This window comes from Callithrix jacchus, chromosome 13, assembly GCF_049354715.1.
Source record: "Callithrix jacchus isolate 240 chromosome 13, calJac240_pri, whole genome shotgun sequence".
NCBI classification, from domain to species: domain Eukaryota; kingdom Metazoa; phylum Chordata; class Mammalia; order Primates; family Cebidae; genus Callithrix; species Callithrix jacchus.
In genome coordinates, this window is record NC_133514.1 from 3,995,052 (window position 1) to 4,018,393 (window position 23,342).

General features: G+C 47.5%; 1 protein-coding gene across 6 annotated transcripts in view; it reads left to right on the forward strand.

Moving 5' to 3' along the window:
• The window catches only part of DLGAP2 (DLG associated protein 2), a 923,452-nt gene that overhangs the window by 327,626 nt on the left and 572,484 nt on the right, over positions 1-23,342 (forward strand). For 2 of the 6 annotated variants that reach the window (XM_054243656.2, XM_054243657.2), the window contains exon 1: positions 956-1,150. The exons of the other annotated variants lie outside the window; for them this stretch is intronic. In XM_054243656.2, coding sequence (XP_054099631.1) covers positions 1,117-1,150 — 34 coding nt within the window. In that variant the 5' untranslated portion in view covers positions 956-1,116. Of the gene's footprint in view, positions 1-955; positions 1,151-23,342 lie in introns of those variants that run through there. 6 annotated transcript variants of the gene reach the window in all.

The following is a 23,342-nucleotide window of genomic DNA, read 5'->3' on the forward strand; positions in this document are numbered from 1 at the left end:
TGATCTCTGCCACCAGCTTTCTTTGTAGGCATGGGTGGTGCTGAAGCTGAAGTGTGTGTGTGAATGAATCGCAGCTCATTGGCTCTTCCACATGTTCATTGAGGGAAAACTGCTGCTGGAAAGTACACTTTACAATGACAACAACTCAGTTACAACTCTACCATCCACGAGTCGTGGAAAGATCCTGTCACCCCTCCTAATTCTCATCCCTCCCTCCAGCCATGAATTTTATGGAGTAAGACACGTGTGGACTCAGGCAGAGCTGGAGTCTCCATACCTCCAAGAACAGCAGCGGCCAAAAGGCTCCAAACTGTCGCTGTCACAGAGTGTCCCTGGGGTATTTTCCAGGGAGCGGTGGCCCTGGTGGGCGCTGGGTTATGCTACAGATTCAGTGAGTTCCCAAACGCTTCCCTCCCTGTCCCTCCCCCATGAGGACTTTCTTGGAGGTTGCACTGAGCATTTCCATGGAGGACTTTCCTCCTCTAACTTTTCAGACACCCAGGAGCACGCGGCACTGCCGGCAAGAGCAGCTCTGTGTGGACGGGCCCCTCTGAGCGCCCTGCCCACTCACTGTTAGAAAGACCCGTGTCGTCAGCCCTGTGACGCTCCCTAGGAAGTTGCCCATTTATGGCTACTAGAGCAAATGATATCATCACAATAGGTGGCTCCTGTTTAATTAGGGATCATTTGTGAAATGAGATTATAGACGTTTATCTGGAAAAAAAAAAAAAAACAGGAGATGGAGGCACCTGCTCTCTGTAATTGATATCCTTGGGGAGAGCAGTGCGCGGTAATTATGCCCATGGCTAACTGTGTTACGGGGAAGGAGCTCGCCTCTCCTGCTCTGCACCAGGTGGCCCCCACATCCACATGGAGCTGACTCCAGATCCATGTTTTCTCTCATGCTTGACTATGTGGGCCATGCATCGCAGTCCTGTGCCTGCCACGCTGCTGCAGTGCCTGGCTGGCAGAGCTCCGGGGCAGGCTGGTCCGGGCTGTGGCTGACGGCACCTTGGTGCACACTCCATCCTGGCCTGCTTCTAAGCAAGGATGTGGAGGCTCCCCTGAGTGTAGGTCTCGCTGTCCGCCCAGACACCTCCTGTTCTCGGCGTTTGGATGCTGCAGACAGAGCGGCAGGAGTCTCTCCTCGGTAAGTCAAGGATGACTCATTTCTGACTTTCTTTACCTGGAATGTCCACTTGCCCTGTGCGGTGGCATCAGGTAGACAGTGGCCGACCGGCAGCACTGACTAGTTAATCGTGAAGCTGCTTTCCTCCATACTTTGCAGTACGTCTTTTCCTGGCCCGCCCTCCCTCCTGGCCATAGGTCGTGCCTTTCTTATAAGTAAAACACTCGTCTCCTGATAGACATTGTGATAGCAGCTGGAGGTGGGGGGCGGTGAGTATGCCTGCAATCCAGGGAGAATCTTAATTGCCAGGAGCCTCTGGGGAGAAGCTCGTGCACAGCAGCCCAGAACTACGGTGCTGTAATTCTAAGGAGACAAGTTCAGTCTTCAATTAACCACAATTCCAATAATCACCGAATGCCAGAGCAGTGTGTAATGCAGGAGCTCTTCTGGCTTATCCTCCATTTGCTACCGCAAAGATGCAGCAGCTGAGCCACTGGCTTCGGTATTGCTTTGGGAATGAGTAAATCCAGGGACCTGCAGCTTTTCAGACCTGTGTTTTTCTATGCAAGCAATGGAGAGAGAAGCCTGTGGAGACAGCTTCCTTTGTACTGCCAGTGCAGTGAAAGCCTGGGCGCCTTTTCTCAGCTACATGAAGTAGGATCGAAGGGGGAGATGTTGGGACTGAGATGTCACAAAGTGCTGCCGCGTATTTGTCTTTAAGACCGACAACCTCTTCAGAAGAGGAGATTCCAGGGTTTAGCTCACCGAGTGGACTGTCCTCTTTCTATCGGAGGAGACAGTGTTTTCAGTGTGATAGAAATTGCTGAGGTTTTAGAGGAGGCATGCTTCCGAGTGCTCACATCTTGACCAGGGTCCCTGCCATCCTGAGTTCTCGAGCTTACACCATCCATGAAGGGCTTTAGCAGTGGGGAACTTTATACAAGAGACTGGCACCTACGTGAGCCACAGTGTGATGGTCAGGTGTGTCTGGGAGGGACTTTCTTTTTGTGCTTCTTGTCTTGCCTAACCATGCTGGCATTTTTTTTGTTGTTTTTTCTTTTGCTTTTTACCTCATGCAAAAATATGCACCTCTTTAAATGGTACTGCCTCGCATCTTTCTGTTTAAATAGAATGTCAGTAAAAGGATTTATATTAGCTTAGGCATCTAGGTAATTGCTCGCTTTAAAAGTTCCTGTTATAAACAATCAAATATCTTACATTGAAATATTCTACTCTGTACAGGACTGAGTGTGGCCAATAGGAAGCTATTCTTGGTTTGTCCATATTTAGGTGTCGACTATTTCATTCATACTTTTGCTCCCAGAGCTCGGTGCCTCTCCACACCGAGGTCTACTGTTAAAATGGTGTCTGTTGTGGCCCTTAATTTGCTCATGAAAGAGAGCAAGGCAGTGGGACTCTCTCCAGCTTGGTGAGTCACACTTGCTGTTAGCAACAAGTGCTGGCTTCCTCAGCCAGAATGGTCTGTCATGCATGTCATTCACACCGGGATGACATGGTTCTCCAGGAGAGCAGTTAGGAAGCGCCAGCCTCCAGCGGGGTTTGTGGCCCAGGGCAGAGACTTTCTCTTGGAGTAACTGCAGCTGTGGCAAGGCTTTAGGTCCTGGGGATACTCCAGTGCCTGGCGGGGCGGCAAGGGATGATTTTATCAAGTTTAATCCTTCCTCCCAATTTGCAGCAATTACTCAACAGTAAGTATTTGCAAGTAATGAATATTGCTTTTTTAACCCAAGTCAATTTATTTATGTTCAAAACAGAACTGGATCAGCAGAAAGTAAGTGGTGTGCATATGCAGTGTTCAAACTGGAGAAATACAGTTCCTCAGATATGTCAGACTGCCCGTTTTTCACATCCAAATCAGGGTGCTGTCTGAGGATATTGTATATTTGATGGGTATATGACAAATGTTATTTAACCAGCATTAATAACCTCAAACCAAATGCACTAATCACTTCAAAGCAGCGTCAGTAACATCCACTCAAATGTTATCTAGCCAGCATTAGTAACTTCAAAACCTGCCGTTTTTGTTTTCTAAAACATGTATGTTTTATTTAAATACTACTTAATGTGATGGCTTGCTTTTTTCTTCAGCAAGGACGTCTTTAGTGAATTTGACATGCTCTGAAAGATTCACTGTCAACACGGGCTGTATGTGACCTCTCCACATAATATACACATAAAAATTAAGCTCTGACAATTATACACATAAAATTTTAAGCAAGTGTTGCCTATCTCCTGTTATTCTACTGTATGCAGCAGAGGGACAGATGCTTATGAGGTAGACAAGTATGGTTCCTTACTCCCCCTTCACCCTGACATGCACATAGCCGGCCCGTCATACACCTAGTGTGGAGAATTCACTTAAGGAACAGTGAAGGGTACGTGCATGGGGAGCACTGCAGTGCCATGGGAGCAGTAGGAAGGTAGTTTAAAATGCATGCTGTGCATTTACAGTTTGTTGATGAAACACCCAGACACCTCCTCACAGCAGGTGCTTCCCACCCACCAAGCATTATGCCCAGGGGATTTCTGAAAAAAATACGTCTCCACGTACCAGTACGCCTTCCTTTATTCACTCTGTCCATTTAAAATACAGAATTACTCACCCTGGAGTGTCTGTTCACACAACCCAGTGTTGATTGAAGCTGTGTCGGAACCTTGGACTCAGTAAGTTCTTTCCAAAGATACAGCCATTGTCAGAAATTTGATTTGGGTCATGATTTTATTCATGATGATTTCAGGATAACGATTGGTAGTAAAATTAGCTTTTTTCACATGACTGGCATAAAAAAAAAAAAGCCATAACATTTCCATTTAGAGAATAGTTGTTGTGAAATTGCTTTCCTGACACACATCTTTGTTAAAATGACACTGTATTCAGTGATTGAAAGCAGCACGTTTTTGCCGGAATCTATAGTTTCTGTCGCTTATCACACAGCACGGAACGTTTTGCTTGTATATCTGTGGATGGGGGGTAAACATACTTTAAACCATTGGCCTCTGGAAAATGCAGCTGTGTACCTTAAGAATGACATTGTTAATTATGGAAGATTTAAAGGATGCCCATGTGCTTCCTTCTTACAGGATCATCAGAGACTTTTATGCTCGTCTTCCTTCCAATCTGGCACTCTCCTGAGATTGATCTATGCCGAGTGTCCCCACTTCTGGTTATCCCATCTAAGCACATCAGTTGTTCCTTGTGGGAACAGTTCAGAGGCAGAGTCCTGATCAGTAAATAGTTACAGTGGATGGTTTGTGTGTAGGGGTAGCCTGGATCCCAGGAATCCCGGGAAGTCTTTCAGAGCTGTTTGCTTTCTGAGTGCTCACTCTCCTTCGTGGTCTGTGGGGAGAATGCTCTGGGCCTGCCTGACCTGGTCTCTGGAGCCCCTGGTCGGGGAGGCTGCTGAGCCGGACCCTGTCCAGCCTGAGCGTGGCTGCACCATGGTGGTGTCAGTCTGCGCAGTTGCGTGTCCTAGGTTCACTCGCTGGATTGCAGGGCAGGTCTGGGCGAGGACAGTCCCCACCACGGGCAGGTCTGTGTGAGGAGGGCACTTCTCCCACCATGGGCAGGCCTGGGCAAGGACAGTTTCCACCACGGGCAGGTCTGGGTCAGGAGGGTAGCTCCCCCACCACTGCCCTATCTTCGTCCTCGGCCACCAAATGTGGTACCTCCGTCCCTGCTGTCTGGACAGCCAGGCACTGCTTGTCGAGGGCAGGTATTTTGTGGCAGAAAGGACCCTGATGGGAAGCCAGAGAGCTGCAACCTAGCCCATTTTCTTCTCAAGTAACCATCAGAGCCCATGACACCCCCTCACCTCAGACCTCAGGGGCTTCCTGGCCACGTCCTCAGCCCAAGCTACCCAGAGCTGTCCGGATGCCTTGCTCTGCCTGGTGCCGTCTGGTTTGTTGCCGAGAGGGGTTGGTCTCCTTCCCTCCTTCAGGTTCTGTCTGATGAAAAGTGGATGGGTGGCTCCAACCCAGCCTCTCCCCACAACACCCTCTGTGGTCTTCCCATCTTTCTGGGACCCAGGCTGTGGCCACGTTGTCCACGCGCCCCATGCCTCACGCTGCTGGCCCTGATCCGAGCCCTGTCTGATCCCTCTTTCCTGGGCTTCCTCCCTGTTCTTCAAAGGGTGCTGCTGGGTGTGTTCTGGTCAGGAGGTTTTAGCCTCCTGGCACTTTTGTCTTGGGTTTGTTGATCTGCTGGTGTTTCTGCCCTGGTGCCCACCCAGCCATGGCCCTGCCTGTAGGACCATCACTTGGTGCCTGGGAAGCTGCAGGCTCCTGAGTAGACTTGGAGGTCAGAGGCTTCACAGGAGGTGGCTGTGCTGAGAAGCCCTCATAGGAAGAGTGTCTCGGCTGTGGCCTTTGTCCACATGGGCAATGCCTGGCCCACGTGTGCCAGGGCAACTATTTCCATGCCCATTTTGCCAGTGAGAAAACTGAGACTCAGGTGGTTGAGTGACGTGTGTGTGTGTGTGTGTGTGTGTGTCTTTGTGTGTGTTTGTGTGTGTGTTTTGAGACTTAATATTTTTAGCACAATTTAAGGTACCCATCAAAATTAAGTGGAAAGTGCAGATGGTTCCCACATGTCCCCTGCCCCACTCATGGCCTCATGATCCAGTCCCCCCCCCAGAGCAGTGCATTTACTGCAGTGCACTATAGTACACATACTACAGTGAGCCATCATAATGCGTCACCCTCACCTGGAGTCCCAGTGGGTTCACCGAGGGCTCATTCTTGGTGTTGTAACTCCATAGGTTTGGGCTGGTATATGATGACACAGCCACCCCAGAACACACAGGAGTTTCTCAGTCTTAAAAACCCCTCTGATCAAATCAAAACCACATTGAGATACCATCTCATGCCGGTTAGAATGGCGATCATTAAAAAATCTGGAGACACAGTTGCTGGAGAGGATGTGGAGAAAAAGGAACACTTTTACACTGTTGGTGGGAGTGTAAATTAGTTCAACCATTGTGGAAGACAGTGTGGCGATTCCTCAAGGCCTTAGAAATAGAAATTCCATTTGACCCAGCAATCCCATTACTGGGTATATATCCAAAAGACTATAAATCGTTCTACTATAAGGACACATGCACACGAATGTTCATTGCAGCACAGTTTACAATGGCAAAGACCTGGAATCAACGCAAATGCCCATTGATAATAGACTGGATTGGAAAAATGTGGTACATATACACCATGGAATATTATGCAGCAATCAGAAATGATGAGTTTGTGTAGTTTGTAGGGACATGGATGAATCTGGAGAACGTCATCCTCAGCAAACTGACACAAGAACAGAAAATGAAACACCGCATATTCTCACTCATAGGCGGGTGATGAAAAATGAGAACACATGGACACAGGGAGGGGAGTACTAAACACTGGGGTCTATAGGGGGAAAAGGGGAGGGCCAGTGGGAGGGGGAGGTGAGGAGGGATAGCCTGGGGAGAAACGCCAAATGTGGGTGAAGGGGAGAAAGGAAGCAAAACACACTGCCATGTGTGTACCTATGCAACTGTCTTGCATGCTCTGCACATGTACCCCAAAACCTAAATGCAATAAAAAATTAAAAAAAAAAACCCCTCTGATCACCCTCTCCTCCCTGCCTGTTCAGAAACCCTGGCAAATAGTTTGGCCTCTTCCAGAACGCCATTTGATGGGAGCCACACAGCACATGGCCTTTTCACATGGGCTTCGCTCACTTTCCAACATGCATTTAAGGTTTCTTCATGTCTTTTCAAGGCTTAGTTGCTCATTTCTTTGTAGCACTGAATGATACTCCACCGTCCGATGCTTGTAGTCTGTTCACTCACTGAAGGCATCTCCATTGCTTCTGAGTTTGGGGAACCGGAAGCATCTCTGTTGCTTCTGAGTTTAGAGAAAGATGAATAAGGCTGCTGTAAACCTCCGTGTGCGGGTTGTCATTGCCGCGTGGATGTACGTTTCCACCTCATCTGGATACATGTGAAGGCAGTTGCTGGGTTATATGACAAGCGTGGGTTTAGTTTTCCAAGAAACCACCACACTATATTCCGTGTTGGCTGCATTTTTCATTTCCACCACAGTGGGCAAGAGTTCCTGTTCCTCCACGTCCTCAGCAGTGCTTGGTGCTGTCTGAGCTGAGTTTGGCCTTGGTCAATGGTGTGCAGGGAGGCTAAAGTTTCCCCGGTGGGTCTGAGGCTTCTCCGGTAGGACTCTCAGGCTTCCCTGTGGGGTCTGAGGCTTCCTCAGTGGGTCTAGGGTTTCCCGGTGGGGTCTGCGGATTTCCCGGTGGGGTCTAGGGCTTCCCTACGGGGTCTGAGGATTTCCTGGTGGGGTCTAGGGCCTTTCTGTGGGGTCTAGGGCTTCCCGGTGTGGTCTAAGGCTTCCCTGTGGGTCTAGGGCTTCCCTGTGGGGTCTGAGGATTTCCTGGTGGGGTCTAGGGCTTCCCCAGTGGCCAGCAGTGGCTCTGTCCCTGTGTTCCATGCTGTTTTTGTGCTGCTACTTGAGTAGAAGGAGGAAAAGGAGGGATGCGCAGGAGCAGAAGACGAGGGAACCAGGACAGAGGGAGGAAGAGCTGCACAGCAAGGCTCAGGGTGGGTGGGGGCATGGGCCTCTCCCAAAGTGCTTAGACCTGTTGGGGCTTTCTCTAGCCAATCCTCTCCCAGAACTTGTCTGTCAAGAAGATGCTTCAAGAATGAGGGGTTTTGCAGATCAATGGGAATCTGCCAGACCTGGGCAGCCCCTGGGGCTGGGCTCAGGGCAGGTTCTGCAGCTGCTTTTTGACCTCTGTGGGACCCAGTCTTTGAAAGACTCACAGGAGAGTGTTTCCCAGCTTGGATTCATTCTCCCCGTGGGGGGCTATGGGAGGGATAGCAGGAGGTAGGGAGGTTGGGGAGGGATAACATTGGGAGAAATACCTAATGTTGATGACCGGGAGGTGGAGGCGGCAAACCACCATGGCCTGTGTGTACCTGTGTAACCGTGCTGCAAGATCTGCTCATGTACCCCACAACTTAAAGTGTAATAAAAAAATAAAAATTTTAAAAATTACCAAAAAGTGATTGGTTACTGATGATGCTGTACGTTTCTTATTTACATAGTAATTTGTGGACCGAAGAGCCAGCTGCAGACATTATGCCTTGGGCATTTATTCACAGTTAAAACACTGATGTAACTGCAGTTTGAAACATGTCGTGGGGGTCTGGCGTTATTCAAACCATATCTGTGCACTTTGGAACTGCACAAAGCAAGGGCTACATGCTTTTCTAAAGTAACTAGACCTCAAAGACAGCCAAGACATATCTTTCTGAAAATAGCAATAACCTGTCTTTGACAGCTAAATTCGAATGAAACTACTTTATCTGGTGATGGCTAATTATAAAAAAAGATGAAAATAAAAACTAACTTCTCCTCATCTTGGAAAAAAAAATAAGAAAGACTCACAGGAGTGTGCCTGATGGAAATCAAGTCCAGGTAACAGAGCAAGCATTAGCAATTCTCTGCTGAGCTTTGACAGACAGTGCCACCTTGCACTGGGCACATGCATGTTCGTTGCAGTTGAAAGGGCAGCAGCATTCTTTGTGGCTGGAAGAGCAATGCAGGCTGGGGAAATATTTGTGGAGGAGGCATTGGGCCCCAAATTGTGTTTCCTAAGGCAGTTTTATTTAAACTGGAAGGAAGGGGCTGGGGGGCAGGGAGTGGGAAAAGCGGTGGGGCTGCCGGCTGGGCCGGACAGAGCTGGTGCCCATGGGCAGGTTGAGGGGATGCTGGGCCTCACATGAAGGAGGACAGGCCGGCTTCTCCTGTGTCCCCAGCCCTCTGCACACAGCCAGGCGTCACAGGAAGGAGGACAGCCCAGCTTCTCTTGTGCCCCCAGCCCTCTGCACACAGCCAGGCCTCACAGGAAGGAGGACAGCCCAGCTTCTCTTGTGCCCCCAGTCCTCTGACACAGCCAGGCCTCACAGGAAGGAGGACAGCCCAGCTTCTCCTGTGCCCCCAGTCCTCTGACACAGCCAGGCCTCACAGGAAGGAGGACAGGCCGGCTTCTCCTGTGCCCCCAGTCCTCTGACACAGCCAGGCCTCACAGGAAGGAGGACAGGCCGGCTTCTCCTGTGCCCCCAGTCCTCTGACACAGCCAGGCTTCACAGGAAGGAGGACAGGCTGGCTTCTCCTGTGCCCCCAGTCCTCTGACACAGCCAGGCTTCACAGGAAGGAGGACAGGCTGGCTTCTCCTGTGCCCCCAGCCCTCTGACACTTTCTGTCCTCTCAGCTCTTGGCTCAGCAAACCCTGGACTTGAACCTTTCCTTTGTTTGACACATGGTTTCTAGGGAGAAGGGTGGGACTTGCGTATCTGAGAGTCAGAACTGTGCTGTCCTTTCACCGTGGAAACTATCATTGCTCCTGCCTCAGTTGTCTTGTCTTTTGCTTAAAAATAGCACTGTTAGTTTATAATAATACATAATCCCATAAACATGATACATAATGTGATGTTATAATGCTGTATGTGCCATAAAGATTATTGGTGCTCGCTGAGTGCCAAGTGCTGGCCTGAGGGGTTGGAACTGACCATCACGTTTGGTTTTTACAGCAAGATGAGGTAGAGCCACGGTGCATGTCTTGTGGAGGAGGATGCCACGTGGGCCTCTGGCTCCCTCAGGGTCTGCATAAGAGGCCAGAAGCCAAGCTAGAGCCCAGGCCTCAGTTTCCCCTCCCATCCTTCTGATAGGCTGAACTCCCTTCCCAAAGCTGCAGTCAGTGGACTGAGAGAAGGGATTTAGATCAAAGTGCATTAAGCACATTTAGGTTTGGAAATGTTTTGCTCTTGTGCTTAGAAGTGTGCCTTTCTGGCACGGCACATTCAAACATTGTCTTCCCCAAATCCTGATGCTGCCTCCTGAAAGCCTCTGCTTTAGGAACATCCAAGAAGGTTTGGGCTTTCTGTCCACCTCTTTGCTCTCTGCTCTTTGACTTAAGCTGATATGTAGACTCAGCAAGTCCTTTCCTGCCTCCTTTCCTGAGTTCTGTGTTGTCCTGCATGGGAGGAGGAGGGCTTGTTTCATGGAGTGGGTTCAGGGCAGCTGGGAGAGGCCACAGCGAGGCCTCTGGCAGAGAAGGGGCTCTGGGTCCTGGGTCCTTGGGAGCAGTGGCTGGCTTGGGCTCACCCCACCAGGACCCGCTGGAAATTGAGGTTCCTGAGGGATGTGTGTGGATTTCACATACAGTTTTGGAAATGTTCCCGCCTCTGCCGTTTATAATATCAACGTGCAACCCAGAAACATATCGTGAAAACACATGAAAGTCAAATATGTGTCCTTGGACGTGCTGTGACATTTCTCACGAGTAAGGAGTGGATTTCTGCACGGTCCAGTGTTTGCCCATGTTCCAAACAGAAAGACAGTTTGAAAACATATGGGAAAGGTGCAGCTTTCACATATCTACACATGTAAAAACTGTGTGCCTATTTGTTTATACACACACAGTCTCCCTCCTAACAGAAAAGACAGTGGGAAAGTTAGCCTTTGAAACTTTCCCTCAGCTCAGATTTGGGATCATGAATGAATGAATGCGCACGTGAGGACAGACCACGTTGGCTTTTCTGCGTAGAAAGGCCGTCTGTGGACTCTGAGTAGGGCTGCGATTGTTCCCCTGGCCCTCACTCTCTAGAGCCCACAGTTGCCGGTGAGCACTGAGCAGCATCGGCTCCAGGTCAGGAAGCAGAGGGGAAGCCCCTGGAAGCCCCAGCCTTCCAGTGCTGCCTTTCCAATTCAGAAGGGTGTGCTAGCAAGCAGCATGCCATGGATGATATTCAGCACCAGCACCTCACAGAGGGACACAAGGGTCCTATGTTTTGGGGGGCAACCCATGTCTCTCTGGGCCTGCGTTTCAGAGGTGACCCTGGCCTCTTTGGTCCTGTGATTTGGGTGGTGACCTGGGTCTCTCTGGTCCTGTGTTTTGGGGGTGACCTTGGTCTCTCTGGTCCTGTGTTTTGGGGGTGACCTGGTTCTCTCTAGTGCTGTGTTTTGGGGATGACCTGGGTCTCTCTGGTCTTGTGTTTTGGAGGTGACCTGAGCCTCTCTGGTCCTGTGTTTTGGGGATAACCTTGGTCTCTCTGGTCCTGTTTTGGGGGTGACCCAGGCCTCTCTGGTCCTGTGTTTTGGGGGTAACCTTGGTCTCTCTGGTCCTATGTTTTAGGGGTGACCTGGGTCTCTCTGGTCCTGTGTTTTAGGGGGTGATCTTGGCCTCCCTTTCCTGGTCTCCTCCTGCCAGCTGCTCCTCCCACGGATTCACAGCTGACTGCAGCCCAGCTGCTGAGCGGAAGCCGGGGAGGAGAGGATGGTGAGTGGTGCTTCCAGTTTTAGCTTTTGTGTGATGGTAAGAACTGCACTTCTAGAGTAACCCAGCATTAAGCTAGAATCCACTTGTCACCTTTTTCTCGTGGGTGAGAGGAATAACCACTGTTTTCCATGATGACTGAAATAACGACTTTGTCTGCCTCCACAGTTCTTGACTTTGAAGGGTGGCTTCTTGGGTGACACCCCTTCCTCCTCTGTTGCCACCCTGGGTGAGGTGCAGCCTCTCCTGGGCCAGATGCACTGTCCTAGCCCGGGGCGGCTTCCTCAGCTACTGCTCGGCAGAACGCTAGCTCCTGGACGTCCGGTGTCAGACACCACCCAGACCCCTATCATCATGTACCTCTCACATACCAGAGCCAGCCTTGTTCTTCTCATTTTCCATTTCCTGTGTCTAGTTGTTTTCCATTTCCGCTTATTCAGTGATCCCAGTTTCTGAGTCTTACTTTTCTTTAAGCATCTGTGAATATTGTACAGTTTATTAGGACAGTGGTGAATACTGGCTCCAAGAATATGTGCAATTTACATTTATTTTCCTGACATGTGTATAGATAAATATCAATGAAATGAATATATGTGTGTGTCAGTGAAAGAAATATCCTCAATTGGCCAGGCGCCGTGGTTCATGCCTGTAATACCAGCACCGTGGGAAGCTGAGGCGGGTGGATCCCAAGGTCAGGAATTCAAGACCACCCTGGCCAAGATGATGAAACCCTGTCTCTACTAAAAATACAAAAATTAGCTGGTCGCACGGGTGGATGGCTGTCTACTCGGGAGGCTGAGACAGGAGAATCGCTTGAACCCAGGAGGTGGAGGTTGCAGTGAGCCATCATCACGCCACTGCACTCTAGTATGGGCAAGAGAGCGAGACTCTTGTCTCAAAAAAAAAGGAAATATCCTTAATCACCCATTTTAGTCAACATTTAAAAAGTGGCATGTCCTTCTGACCTGTTTCTAGAAGCCACAGGAGGCTCCCTGCCCTGTGGGTTGAGGGACCTGGTGTCAGTCTGGTTGAGCGGGTGGTTTGGGCGCAGTGCTGGATGTATGTGGTTTCCCGTCAGTGTGCTGGATGGTGGCTGGCCAGTGCTGCCTGGGCCTGGGAGGCAGAATTGGCTGCAGAAGCCACACGGATCATGGAGTAGATGTTCCTTGACTCCCGCCTACAATGAAGTCATGCTCAGAGTTAGTGATGCCACCCAGTGCCGTCAGGGCACACAGCAGTGGAGGTGCAGCTTAGTTGCAGTTACAGAAAAGATGGTGATGTCAAGGAACATCCCCTCAGGGACTGTGCAGGGTTGGGAGCCTCCTGATGGGTGGTGCTTGGAGGCAGTGCACTCTTCAGCTTTCTACTTCCATCGAAGACGATGGAGGTTGTAAAACATTTGGAAAGAAAAAACTTCATATTCATTAATTCTTCACACATCTAGTTCATAAATCTTTGTTCTCACATGTGATCACCCAACGGAAGTTCGGCGAGTTTGGTCTGTGGAAATCTTCACTGGGTGTCCTCCGACGTGACAGTGTTGTTGAGCCTTGAATCGCAGCGGTGTCATTCACGTTATCCTGGAGAACTTGCCGCGTATTTGATTTCACTGCAGCGCTTCTCCCGCAGCGGAGAAGGCACTTGGCAGGGGGCACAGCCTGGCTGGTGGCTGCTCCCGCGGGTACTGGGTGTGCGTTCAGTGAAGGTGCCGGTGGCTTTGACCTTGCTCTCCTTTCAAAACCCATCAAGCAAGTCTGTTCACCATCGTGCTCTCCTGGAGAAGATGTGCTTCTTATTAAAAATACATCAGCCGCTCACAGCGCTCGCACTGGCAGGTGCATTTAGGACGGAGAATGGCACTTTCTGTTTAGCCAGCGTTTGTTAGGCACGTACCTGCGCCTGCGGCGGGAGGCGAGTGTTGTGGTGCAGGACCTTCCCCCTGCCCGGAAGGTTCTGGACGCTGCCCGTGCCCAGGAACCCTGCGCCATTGGGATTTCTCCCTGCTGGCTGAGATGGAGATAATTTCAAAGGGAAGCCGCTGTTACTATATTCATTTCATTAGGGAGTTCTTATGTGACACATTAGGGTTTTTAGCTTTATCCCACTAATTATCACTCCACATTTGTACCTCTGATCTTACATTGGCGCAATCTTTATAGCCTGGCACTTTACCCAAGGGGAAAAAGCCCACAGTTGAAGTCAGTCTCAGCTGTTACTTAGAGTTGAGGCAGAATCCAGCTTCAAGGTGCGTCTTCCACCTTCCAAAGCCGTTTATTCAATAGAAATGATGCCACAGAACATTTTAGATCATTTTCCTTTTCTGCCTTTGGAATGTATTAATTTATATTTTTTTCTAAAATTAACTCTGAGGACAAAAATTATTTAAAAAAAAAACGCTGGGTATAACACAAATAGTCAAATCATTTGTTTTACTAAATTACATGGAGCTATAAAGTTTTGTTGTGAAGACATTAAGAAATATTCACTCCAAAGTATTTTTTTAATGATCAAAGAGGCTCCGCAACCTTTTTGTATAGTTATTTCTATGATAAAACCATTTTTATATTAGCCTTAGAAATACAGACATGGATGTGTAACTCAGAAAAAAAATACATACTCATTCCCGAGCACAGAATTTAAAAGAACAAAACAGTTGATTCAGAATAAGTAGCATGTCTTCTCTTGCTTTTCAAAAGATGGCTCTATTTTCCCAGCAGCACTGTGTCTTGCTTCCCTGAGTGAAGTGGAGGATCATGGCACAGGTGTGTGAGGAAGGAAGGAGCTGCCCAGCCCCACATGGAGGAGCCGTGTGCCTTTGTGGATGACCTGGAGCTTGTATTTGGCCATGTTTCCATACACATTTCCCATGTGCGGCTCCCATGCCGAAAGTTAGTGATCCTGAGAAGTGCTGCTGCTACCCAAACCCTTTATCTCTTCACACGTGGGTATTTTTACCTTCTGCTCATCTGTGGCAGCCTCCAGGGGAGTCAGTTCTGATTTTTTTTTGTTCATTTACCTTCAGACCGAGGCTGACCTCACCCAGGTGCCTATTCAGGCTTCACTGCAGCAGAAGAGTTCACAGCTCAGTGTTCCTCTGCAGCCTTTCAGGTCACACCGTACTCAGCCTTTGCCTACAGTACGTCCAGCTGAACATCAGAATGTGGAAGCCCTTTCATGTGCTGACAGAGGGAAGTGAGTCAATATCGGGGACAGAGAGCTCCTGCCGTCACAGCCGAGCCTGGCCTGCCTGAGAGTCCTCTCAATTGCCCTCTTGCTTCTCACCAAGAACAAGCCTGGATCAGTAACAGAGCTGCAAGGCGGAGATGAAGTATTTGATCCGCTTGTGAATCAAGTGGAAAGCATACCTCTCTTCCTTTTGGGGAAAGGAAGAGAGGGTTTCCCACCATTCGTCTTACCAGTGACCAGGTGGTCAAGGTGTGCGGTGATTTTCAGCAAGTCATCTTGTCCAAGAAAATTCAATACCACCCAGGAAAGGGACCCACAGCCTTCAAGAAGTCATTGGGTCATCACCAGCAGGGTCCTGCATGGGGCCAACCCAGGAAAGGGACCCACAGCCTCCAAGAGGTCACTGGGTCATCACCAGCAGAGTTCTGCATGGGGCCAAGCCAGTGACACTCTCCTTGGTCACCTTGCAGTTGGCAGGGATGCAGCTCATCTCACCAGGAAACAGTGCAGCAGGGGGTGGTGGCCACGTCTCTCAACCGTGCAGTGGGGGTGTTGACCACAGTGCAGACTGCACACACCTGCTGTGCCAGGTCAGCCCTCTGATGACGTCCTCAGACTCAATGGAGCACTCCGCCTTGAGGGCGAGACAGATAGTCCCCTTCTCAGATGAGTGGGAGTGCTTCAGAGCTTTGAGGGAGGCTGGGCCCAGCCAACGACTCCTGCTGCCATTTCGAGTTGGAACCCTCTTACTGAGGAGTGTGAGGGAGAGAAGAGTTGAGCTGAAGTGTTCGTAGGAGAGTAGGTGATATGGATCGAAGCATCGTGGTGCGCTGGGATTCCGCAGGCGCTGAACTGCAGCTGGATGTGCTGGAAGTGGCTGGTCAGGCTCCCAGCACCCCTCTGTCTTCTCCAATGGGCTTGTTGCTGTAGGTCTCTGGGGTGCCTGTGTTCCAGTCATACTTTCTCCTCCACTGTCCTCCTCTGAGGTGATATTTTCATCTCCTATGGGGGATGGGACAGAAGTTTGCTTAAGTACCAAAAGCTCTGCACACAAGTGAAATCTGAGGGCAGGTTAGATGGACTCTGCGCTGGTTCAGGTCTTTGTGTGTGTCTGTCCATCCTTGGGCTTCTCCTTCTGATAAGGACACCAGGCACGTGGGGCAGCGCCCTCCCCTCTGGCGTTACCTCACCTCACCTCATCACATCTGTAGCCACCCTGTTTTCAGACGCAGCCATGTTCTGAGGTCCTGGCCTAGGGCTTCAGCACATGCCCTGCAGGGCACAGTTCTAACACCTGTTAGTTAAAACTCAGCTCTGCACGCAGTAGTCCCATCATGTCCGTGGTTCTCAGGAGCAGAGGGGTGATGGTGGTGTCAGGGTCTCTGCTTTAAAACCGAGTCACTTTCCTGATTCTTGCTGCCCCTGAGATATTGGACTTCAGGTGAACATCACTGGACCCAAATTCCTTTCTGGGCTTCACTGTCTACCAGAGGTGCAGAGTGATCACAGTATGACTGGTGTGCTGACAAGAAGATTGAGATGGTGTACACTCAGGTTCATTTAAACCACCAGTGGCCACACAACCTTTGCTGGGAAACCTGCCAGAATTCCACCTCTACGTTTATACTAACAATGTTCCCAAGAAGCCCTTGAGCTATGAGTTTTGCTGTTGCTTCTGCAGAGAGATTAGCCCCACACATTGGTTACTGAAAAATCTTGGCATAATTTATCAAACCACCCTTTTCCACAAAAAGATGCAGGCTTCCTGCATCCTCTCTCATAAATCTTCCGGGCAACATGGCGGAGCTCATGGCTGCCTCGGCACAGGCCCTCACTTCCTGCATCCTATTTCATGGCTCTTCCAGGACATGGCAGAGCTACAGCTGCCTCAGCACAAGCCCTCCCGTGTGCATGGGTTCTCCCAAGCTGCTGCCGCACAGCCCTGGTTCTCCCTGCATGACTGTCTTATGTGCAACTCCAGGGATGTTGTTCACGCCTCATCCCCTGAGGCTGTTACCAGCTCTACAGGACAAATATGTGCTTTGAGGTCAAGCATGGAGGAACTAAATTCCACTGGGACCTGGTGGGGTTACCGTCTGTCCCTGGATTTCCTAAACTTCAAGGTGGGAGGGATGGTGGGTCCCTTCCAGCTCCCTCAACACCCTGGCCCTCCAGAGACATTCTCCTGGTTAAGAGTATTTATTCATCTAGAACATTTTTAACAATGAGAAGAACAGTGGCTTGCACTATTTTTTAAGTTAATAGAATTTATGTTTAAGAGCAGTTTTAGGTTTATAGAAACACTGAGCAGAAATTGCAGAGTTTCCATGTGCCCTTTCTGCCTGTGTTCAGCTTCCCCTGCTCCTAGCATCTCAAATTAGGTGGCACACTGGTTACCATTGAGGAACCAGTGCTGATACATGATTATTAACTAAAGCCCACAACTTCTATCAGCATTCAGTCTTAGTGTTGCCCATTGTGTGGGTTTTGACAAATATGCAATGGTGTATATGCACTCTTGCCTTGTCACACACAGGAGATCTGTTTAAAAGTCCTCTTCTCTCTGCATGTTCCTCCCTTCCTCCCCCAATCCCTGGCAAACACTGATCTTTTACTGTCTTCACATTTTGTCTTTTCCAGAATATCATGGGGTTGGAATTAGACAATATGTAACCTTTGCAGATGGGCTCTTTTCACTTTATGACATGCATTTAATTTTCTTCTCGTGTCTTTGTATGGCTTTATAGCACATTTCCTTTTAGCCCTGAATATCATTCCATTGTCTGGATGCACCATAGTTCACTCATTCGCCTACTGAAGGACATCTCATTGGCTTCCAAGTTTTGGCAGCTATAAATCAAGCCACTGTAAACACTTGCGTGCAGGTTTTTGTATGGAGATGTTTTCAACTCATCCAGGTAAATAGCAAGAAGTGCAGTTACTGGATTGAATACTAAGAGTGTGTTTAATTTTATAAGAAACTGCCAAACGGTCTTCCAAATTGGCTGCACCAGTTTGCACTCCCACCAGCAGTGGTGAGAGTTCCTGTTGTTCCACATCCTTGTCAGCATTTGGTGCTGTCAGGGTCTAGACTGTGGCCCTCTGAGGAGGTGTGTGGTGGTGTCTCCTTGTTTTATTTTGCGTCTTTTTGGTGACAAGTGATATGGAGCACCTTTTCAGATGTTTGTATGTTCCTTGGTGAGGTGTCTTTTCAGATCTTTGTGTATTTTTTTAATTGGGTTGTTTTTCTTACTGTTGAGTTTTAAGTTATTCACATATTTTGGATATACATCTTTTATAAGATTTGTGTCTTGCAAATATTTTCTCTCTGCCCTGTCTCAGTCTATTTTAATATGAATGTGTGTGCTCTTTTTGAACCTATTAGTGCCTTAATTTCTTCTGGATTATATTGTTTAAACTATTCAAAAAAAAATTAAAGTCAGATTAGCAGCCTTTACTGGTTGCTTGTTGAGAAGCAGATGGTATGTTGATAGATCATTTGACCCTAGAAGCTCCCTTATTCCATGTTTTGTGGTTTATTCATACAGCTAGGCTCCCCAACAAAGGAAGACACTAACCGTCATGCATTTATCTTAGGAACATTTATGGACTGTGAACTATGAATAGGAGCTCTCCGAGGTGCTGAAGACACAGAGACAATTAAAATATGATTCATAGATTGGACAGGCAGGGTTATTATATGGTTATAATACAGTTGGGAGGACAGGCATGGACATACATAGCAGCAATCCAAGGCAAATGAGAAGTGTCCTCAAGATGAGCACACAGCAGTGGGCCAGAGGAAGGGATCTGAGAATTGGTGAGGACTTCACAGGAGAGCAGCTTTTGGTTGGACTTTGGCAGGCAGCTGGGGCCGCTGCCCTCTGCGGGCAGGGACTGGTGAAGTGGCAGTGTGGCAGTGCCAGAATGGACTCCTCTGTAATGTGGGTGGTGTTTGCTGCTGTTACTGTGACTCCGGAGCTCAGCAAGTGGAGGCTTCTGAAAGAGGAGAGGGTGAGGGGCACGGATTTCTGTCTTCAAGTGTGTGATTGGGAGCCTGGCATGGACCTGTTTCTGCGGCCTCCCAGCCACATGGCCAGTGCTGCAGGTTCCCTGGGGGTTTGGGGTGGACACTGAGCAGGCACCGAGCTCCACTGAGAACCGCTCGCATTTCTATTTTCCACAAAACACTGAGCTTGCTGTCAGGAACACGGCGGGGCAGTTGGTAAAGTCTGGAGGTTGTGAGGCGAGCACTCCCCATGCGCCTGTGCTCTCCTCCTGGGGGCCGGCTCTTTGCTCAGGGCCCTGTGAACCCTCCAGCACCCGCTGTCCCTGCAGGGCCCTCACAGAGCTGTGCTTTAGGCAGGGATGCTCCTCGTGCTTAGACAATCGCCGTCAGCTCGTGCGCTCTCTGCTTGCACATCTGAAGGGAGCGGGAAGCTGCAGGAGGCGGAGCCGCTGGTTTTGTGTCACCGAGTCAGCAGGCCAAGGACACCGGGCCCTGCGCTCTGTCTTTGGCGCTGAACACAATAGCTGCTCAGTAAAGCGCTGTTGAGCAGGTGCTCGTTCAGCCCGTGCATCTGGGTCCTAGTGGCCCTCTTCGTTCAAGTGGTGAGTCCAGCGCGTTCATGTATTTAAACCCTTAATCCTTAAGGTGAATTTATATTCGCTCACAGCCACTCACTCAGCACTCCGAGGAGTCATCCAGTCCACTTTCTCATGCTGGAAATTTACTGCATTAGATATTGGTTTAAAGGAATAATATTGCAGGGAATTCTACATATCTAGTACCAAAATATTTTTGAAAATGCAGTCAGTATCTTGATAGTTTAACAGTATACAATTATATACATATTACTTCAGCATACACAGATATTGGGTTTGGTATATTAACATTTAAGATAAGGTTTTATTCAGCCAATGATTGTAAACCTAATTAAATTTGTTCCATCTTTTACAATTGAAATAATGCTGAACATGCCATCTTTCTTACTGTTGGCTTATTTCTGAAATAATAATGATATAAATAATAATAACACATATCCCACCTTGTTATAGGCATTATTAAAAGTGTTAATCTATAGGAACGATTTACAGGTTTCTGCACATAGTAAAAGCTCAATAAAAGTTCAATCTTACCATTACTATTTGTGTTACTAAATTTCTGACTAATAATAAGATACATAAGAAACGTTTTAAGAGGTATTTTTCTTTTGACATGGAGTCTTGCTCTTCTGCCCAGGCTGGAGGGCAGTGGCACAATCTCAGCTCACTGGAACCTCCACCTCCCAGGTTCAAGCAATTCTCCTGCCTTAGCCTTCCCAGTATTTGGGATTACAGGCCCCCACCAGCTAATTTTTGCACTTTTAGTAGAAATGGGTTTCACCATGTTGGTCAGGCTGGTCTCAAACTCCTGTCCTCAAGTGATCCACCTGCCTCGGCCTCCCAAAGTACTGGGATTACAGGCATGAGCCCCCACATCCAGCCAGTTATAAGAGAAAATTGTCAATACTAGGTTCCTTTTCTTACTGATTCCATTCTGTCCTTCCATGTTGTATTGAGTCTTTCCTATAGGCGGGGCACTAGAGTTCACCCAGGATACTAGGAACTTTGAAAATTTAAATCACTCTCACATTTAATCTACAGCATCAAAGAGGAAAAGAATGCCAAGTTAGCGTACTCCATCTCCACCTGCAAGTGGACACCAAGGCTGCTGCTGCTCCTACCCCTGTCACTGACTCCCCAATCAGGATGCCAGGAAAATGCGCACTAAGTTCTAGATTAAATAAGAAGGGGAGGTCTCCAAGACAAGACAATAACACTGCCCTTTCTCTCTTTTAAAAATGGCAGGGCCCTCTCTCTGTGCATGAGGAAATGCACCTGGCATGGTTGAGTCAAGTGATGTCTGCCCCACATGTAATATCTTCCTCTGCATGGGTGCTGTGTGCAGCTTACACAAACACCTTCCCATTACCCAAAGAAAGTCTCTGTCTGTCTTGCTCCATCTCTTGTGGAGCTGGAACTGCAGTGGCAGGTGGAAAACCATACTCAAGTGTGTTTTGTTTGTAATTAGAAAAGTTTCCAAGAAGTTTTTGCAAAAACAGGAAAAATCTTTCACACATTAACTTTTTTCTCTCTTATTTTTTACATTTGAGTCTTCCTGTTTCCACATTTTATTTATTTAAGAAACTCAGCTTTTCAAAATATTGTCTGGATCTAGCTAAGGGTGGGGGCAGTCAACATGGGATTCCAGTGGGGAAAATCTTCTGTCCACATTGTGGGGATGGTGGCTCTCAGAGGAAATTGACAGCAAACTCATGCCCAATTAAACTCAGAAGGAGAGGCATACACCTTAGAACATGTGTGCCAAAGAACCCACATTTGGCACATGCAGGGCTGGGCATGGTTATGGCTCCAAGCTGTGTCAATCTGCCTCCATTCACGACTCTTTCTGGAGAAAGATGAAAATGGCTTATTTGAGGACTGCTGGGAGACCAGAGGTATCCATCACATAGGAAGAGGGTGTGCTCTCTTTTTTCTTTGTGAAACATTTTATCTAGATGGAAAAACCTGGTAGGAACAAAATGCTACTTTGTGGAGAGAATCAGTGGTGACTAATTTGATTTGGGAAAGTAGAATTCATGGCAGGCTATTTCTGAAACCATTTAAAATCAGGATATGAAAAATTAAGGCATTATTTCTTAGTTTTATTCACTTTTGGTGGGGAATGTTTTTCAAAACTGCTTTTTAGAAGGGATCTGTTACGGACTTATGTTGAAATGTTAAAATACACGTCAAACTTTATTAAAAAGGAAGGAAACAAATATTAACCACAATTAATTACTTAGTTATAAGATTCCATTCTGAGTTTACTGTCAATCAAGCCAACAAGAAATGTGGTCAATTATCTCATTATCTCTGTGTGTGAGAGAGGTATTTTTTCTTCAAAAGAGACCACTTTTGGAGAGGAATATCCTAAATGTTGAAAGGAATTTTTCACATAGGATCCTATACAGGGCCATTGGGTGACAGAACTGTCAGCTCTCTAGCAAAGGCAGAAACATCTCACAGCCATTGCTTCTGCCAATCAAGGCCCAGCATGGGACGTGGGCTTTTTTTTTTCAAACTCTTCATGGGACGCAGAGCCCCAGCCCTTTGGAGAGGCAGGGGAGAGCAGTAGCCATTCTCTAATTTAAATTCTTCCTTTCTTGATATTAGGAAGTAACCAGGTATTATGGGAGAGTTGAGGTCATTTTGATTTTAATGATGTTCAAGTTTGCATTGACTTTTTATGCCCAAATTTATGCTCTGAATATTTTGAGCTGAGCTCATTCATTCCACAAAGTATACGTTTATAAATATTTTAAGTATGAATTTAGTAACGACATTTTTCCTCCTAATTATACTGACGCACTGAAATGTTGAGAATGAGATGTTAATGGTTGGCTGAGCCGGGGCAACTACGTGGCATTTATTAGTCTTTTGTTATGGCACACAGTTCAAAAGTAGATCATTTAAAAGAGAATTTAAAAGCATTAATTTCATGTGCAAGCGCCAGTACACGATTTAGCAATTACATTGAGTTATAAAAGTTAGATATCAAAACCATGAATGTACCTTAATGAAAAAAAGAAAGTCTTATTTTGTACCACAATGAATATTTGCTTAATATAGAAAGTGAGTCATGTGTCTCCGTGGCTAATAAAGGACTGTGCTCGTGTTCCTGGCAAAATGCAAAATCACAGGTTTTAAAAACATTGGTGCATTTTATTATCTATAAATTATGCCTCAAAATAATGTAGGACTGTATGATCGTAAGCTCCTGATAGGCATATGTCCCTGTATGATTAACACACGAACTTTTCCTTTATGTCACTTTTGATCACATTTTATTATTTTTATTTACTCTTAGTTACAGCGTTTAAGTTTATTTTATTTAATATCAGTAAGTCTTCTATAGTGACAAGTCTCTTCAAAAGCTCTAGTCTGTCAAACTGCCAGGAAGCGATGCTCAGTTCTTCTGAGTTTTTAACATGTATTCATTATTTATTTATTGTGTCCTCTTGAAAAATTATAGTTGCAGATATATGGGGCAGAACAATTAATGTCATTAACATATCCATCACCTTACAGATTTAACATTTTTTTGTGAGGAGAACATTAGAAATTTACTCTTAGCCATATTTAAACATAAAATAGTCAATAATTAGCTGTACTCAGCATGCTGTGCTATTGATCTGGACACGGTCATACCTGCCCTCCTGTCTGAAGCTTTGTACTCTCTGACCTCCATCTCTCCCTCCCTACATCCCACAGCCTCTGCTGACTACCCTTCACTCACAGCTACTGTGAGTTCAGTTGTTTCAGACTCCACGTTTAAGTGAGAACATTCAGTATTTGTCTTTCTGTGCCTGGCTTCTTTCACTTAGCATAATGTCCTCCCATTCCATGCATGTTGTCAGAAATGACAGCGTTACTTTTTTTTAAGGCTCGATACTGTTCTGCTGTGTGCATACACCATGCTTCCTTTATTCATTGTCCCCTTGATGGACACAGATTGGTTCCATATCTGGGATATTGTGAATAGAGCTGCAGTGACCATGGCAGTGCAGACATCTCAACGTATTGATTTCAGATCTCTTTCTCAGTAAATACCCACAAGTGGAACTGCTGGATCATACGGTT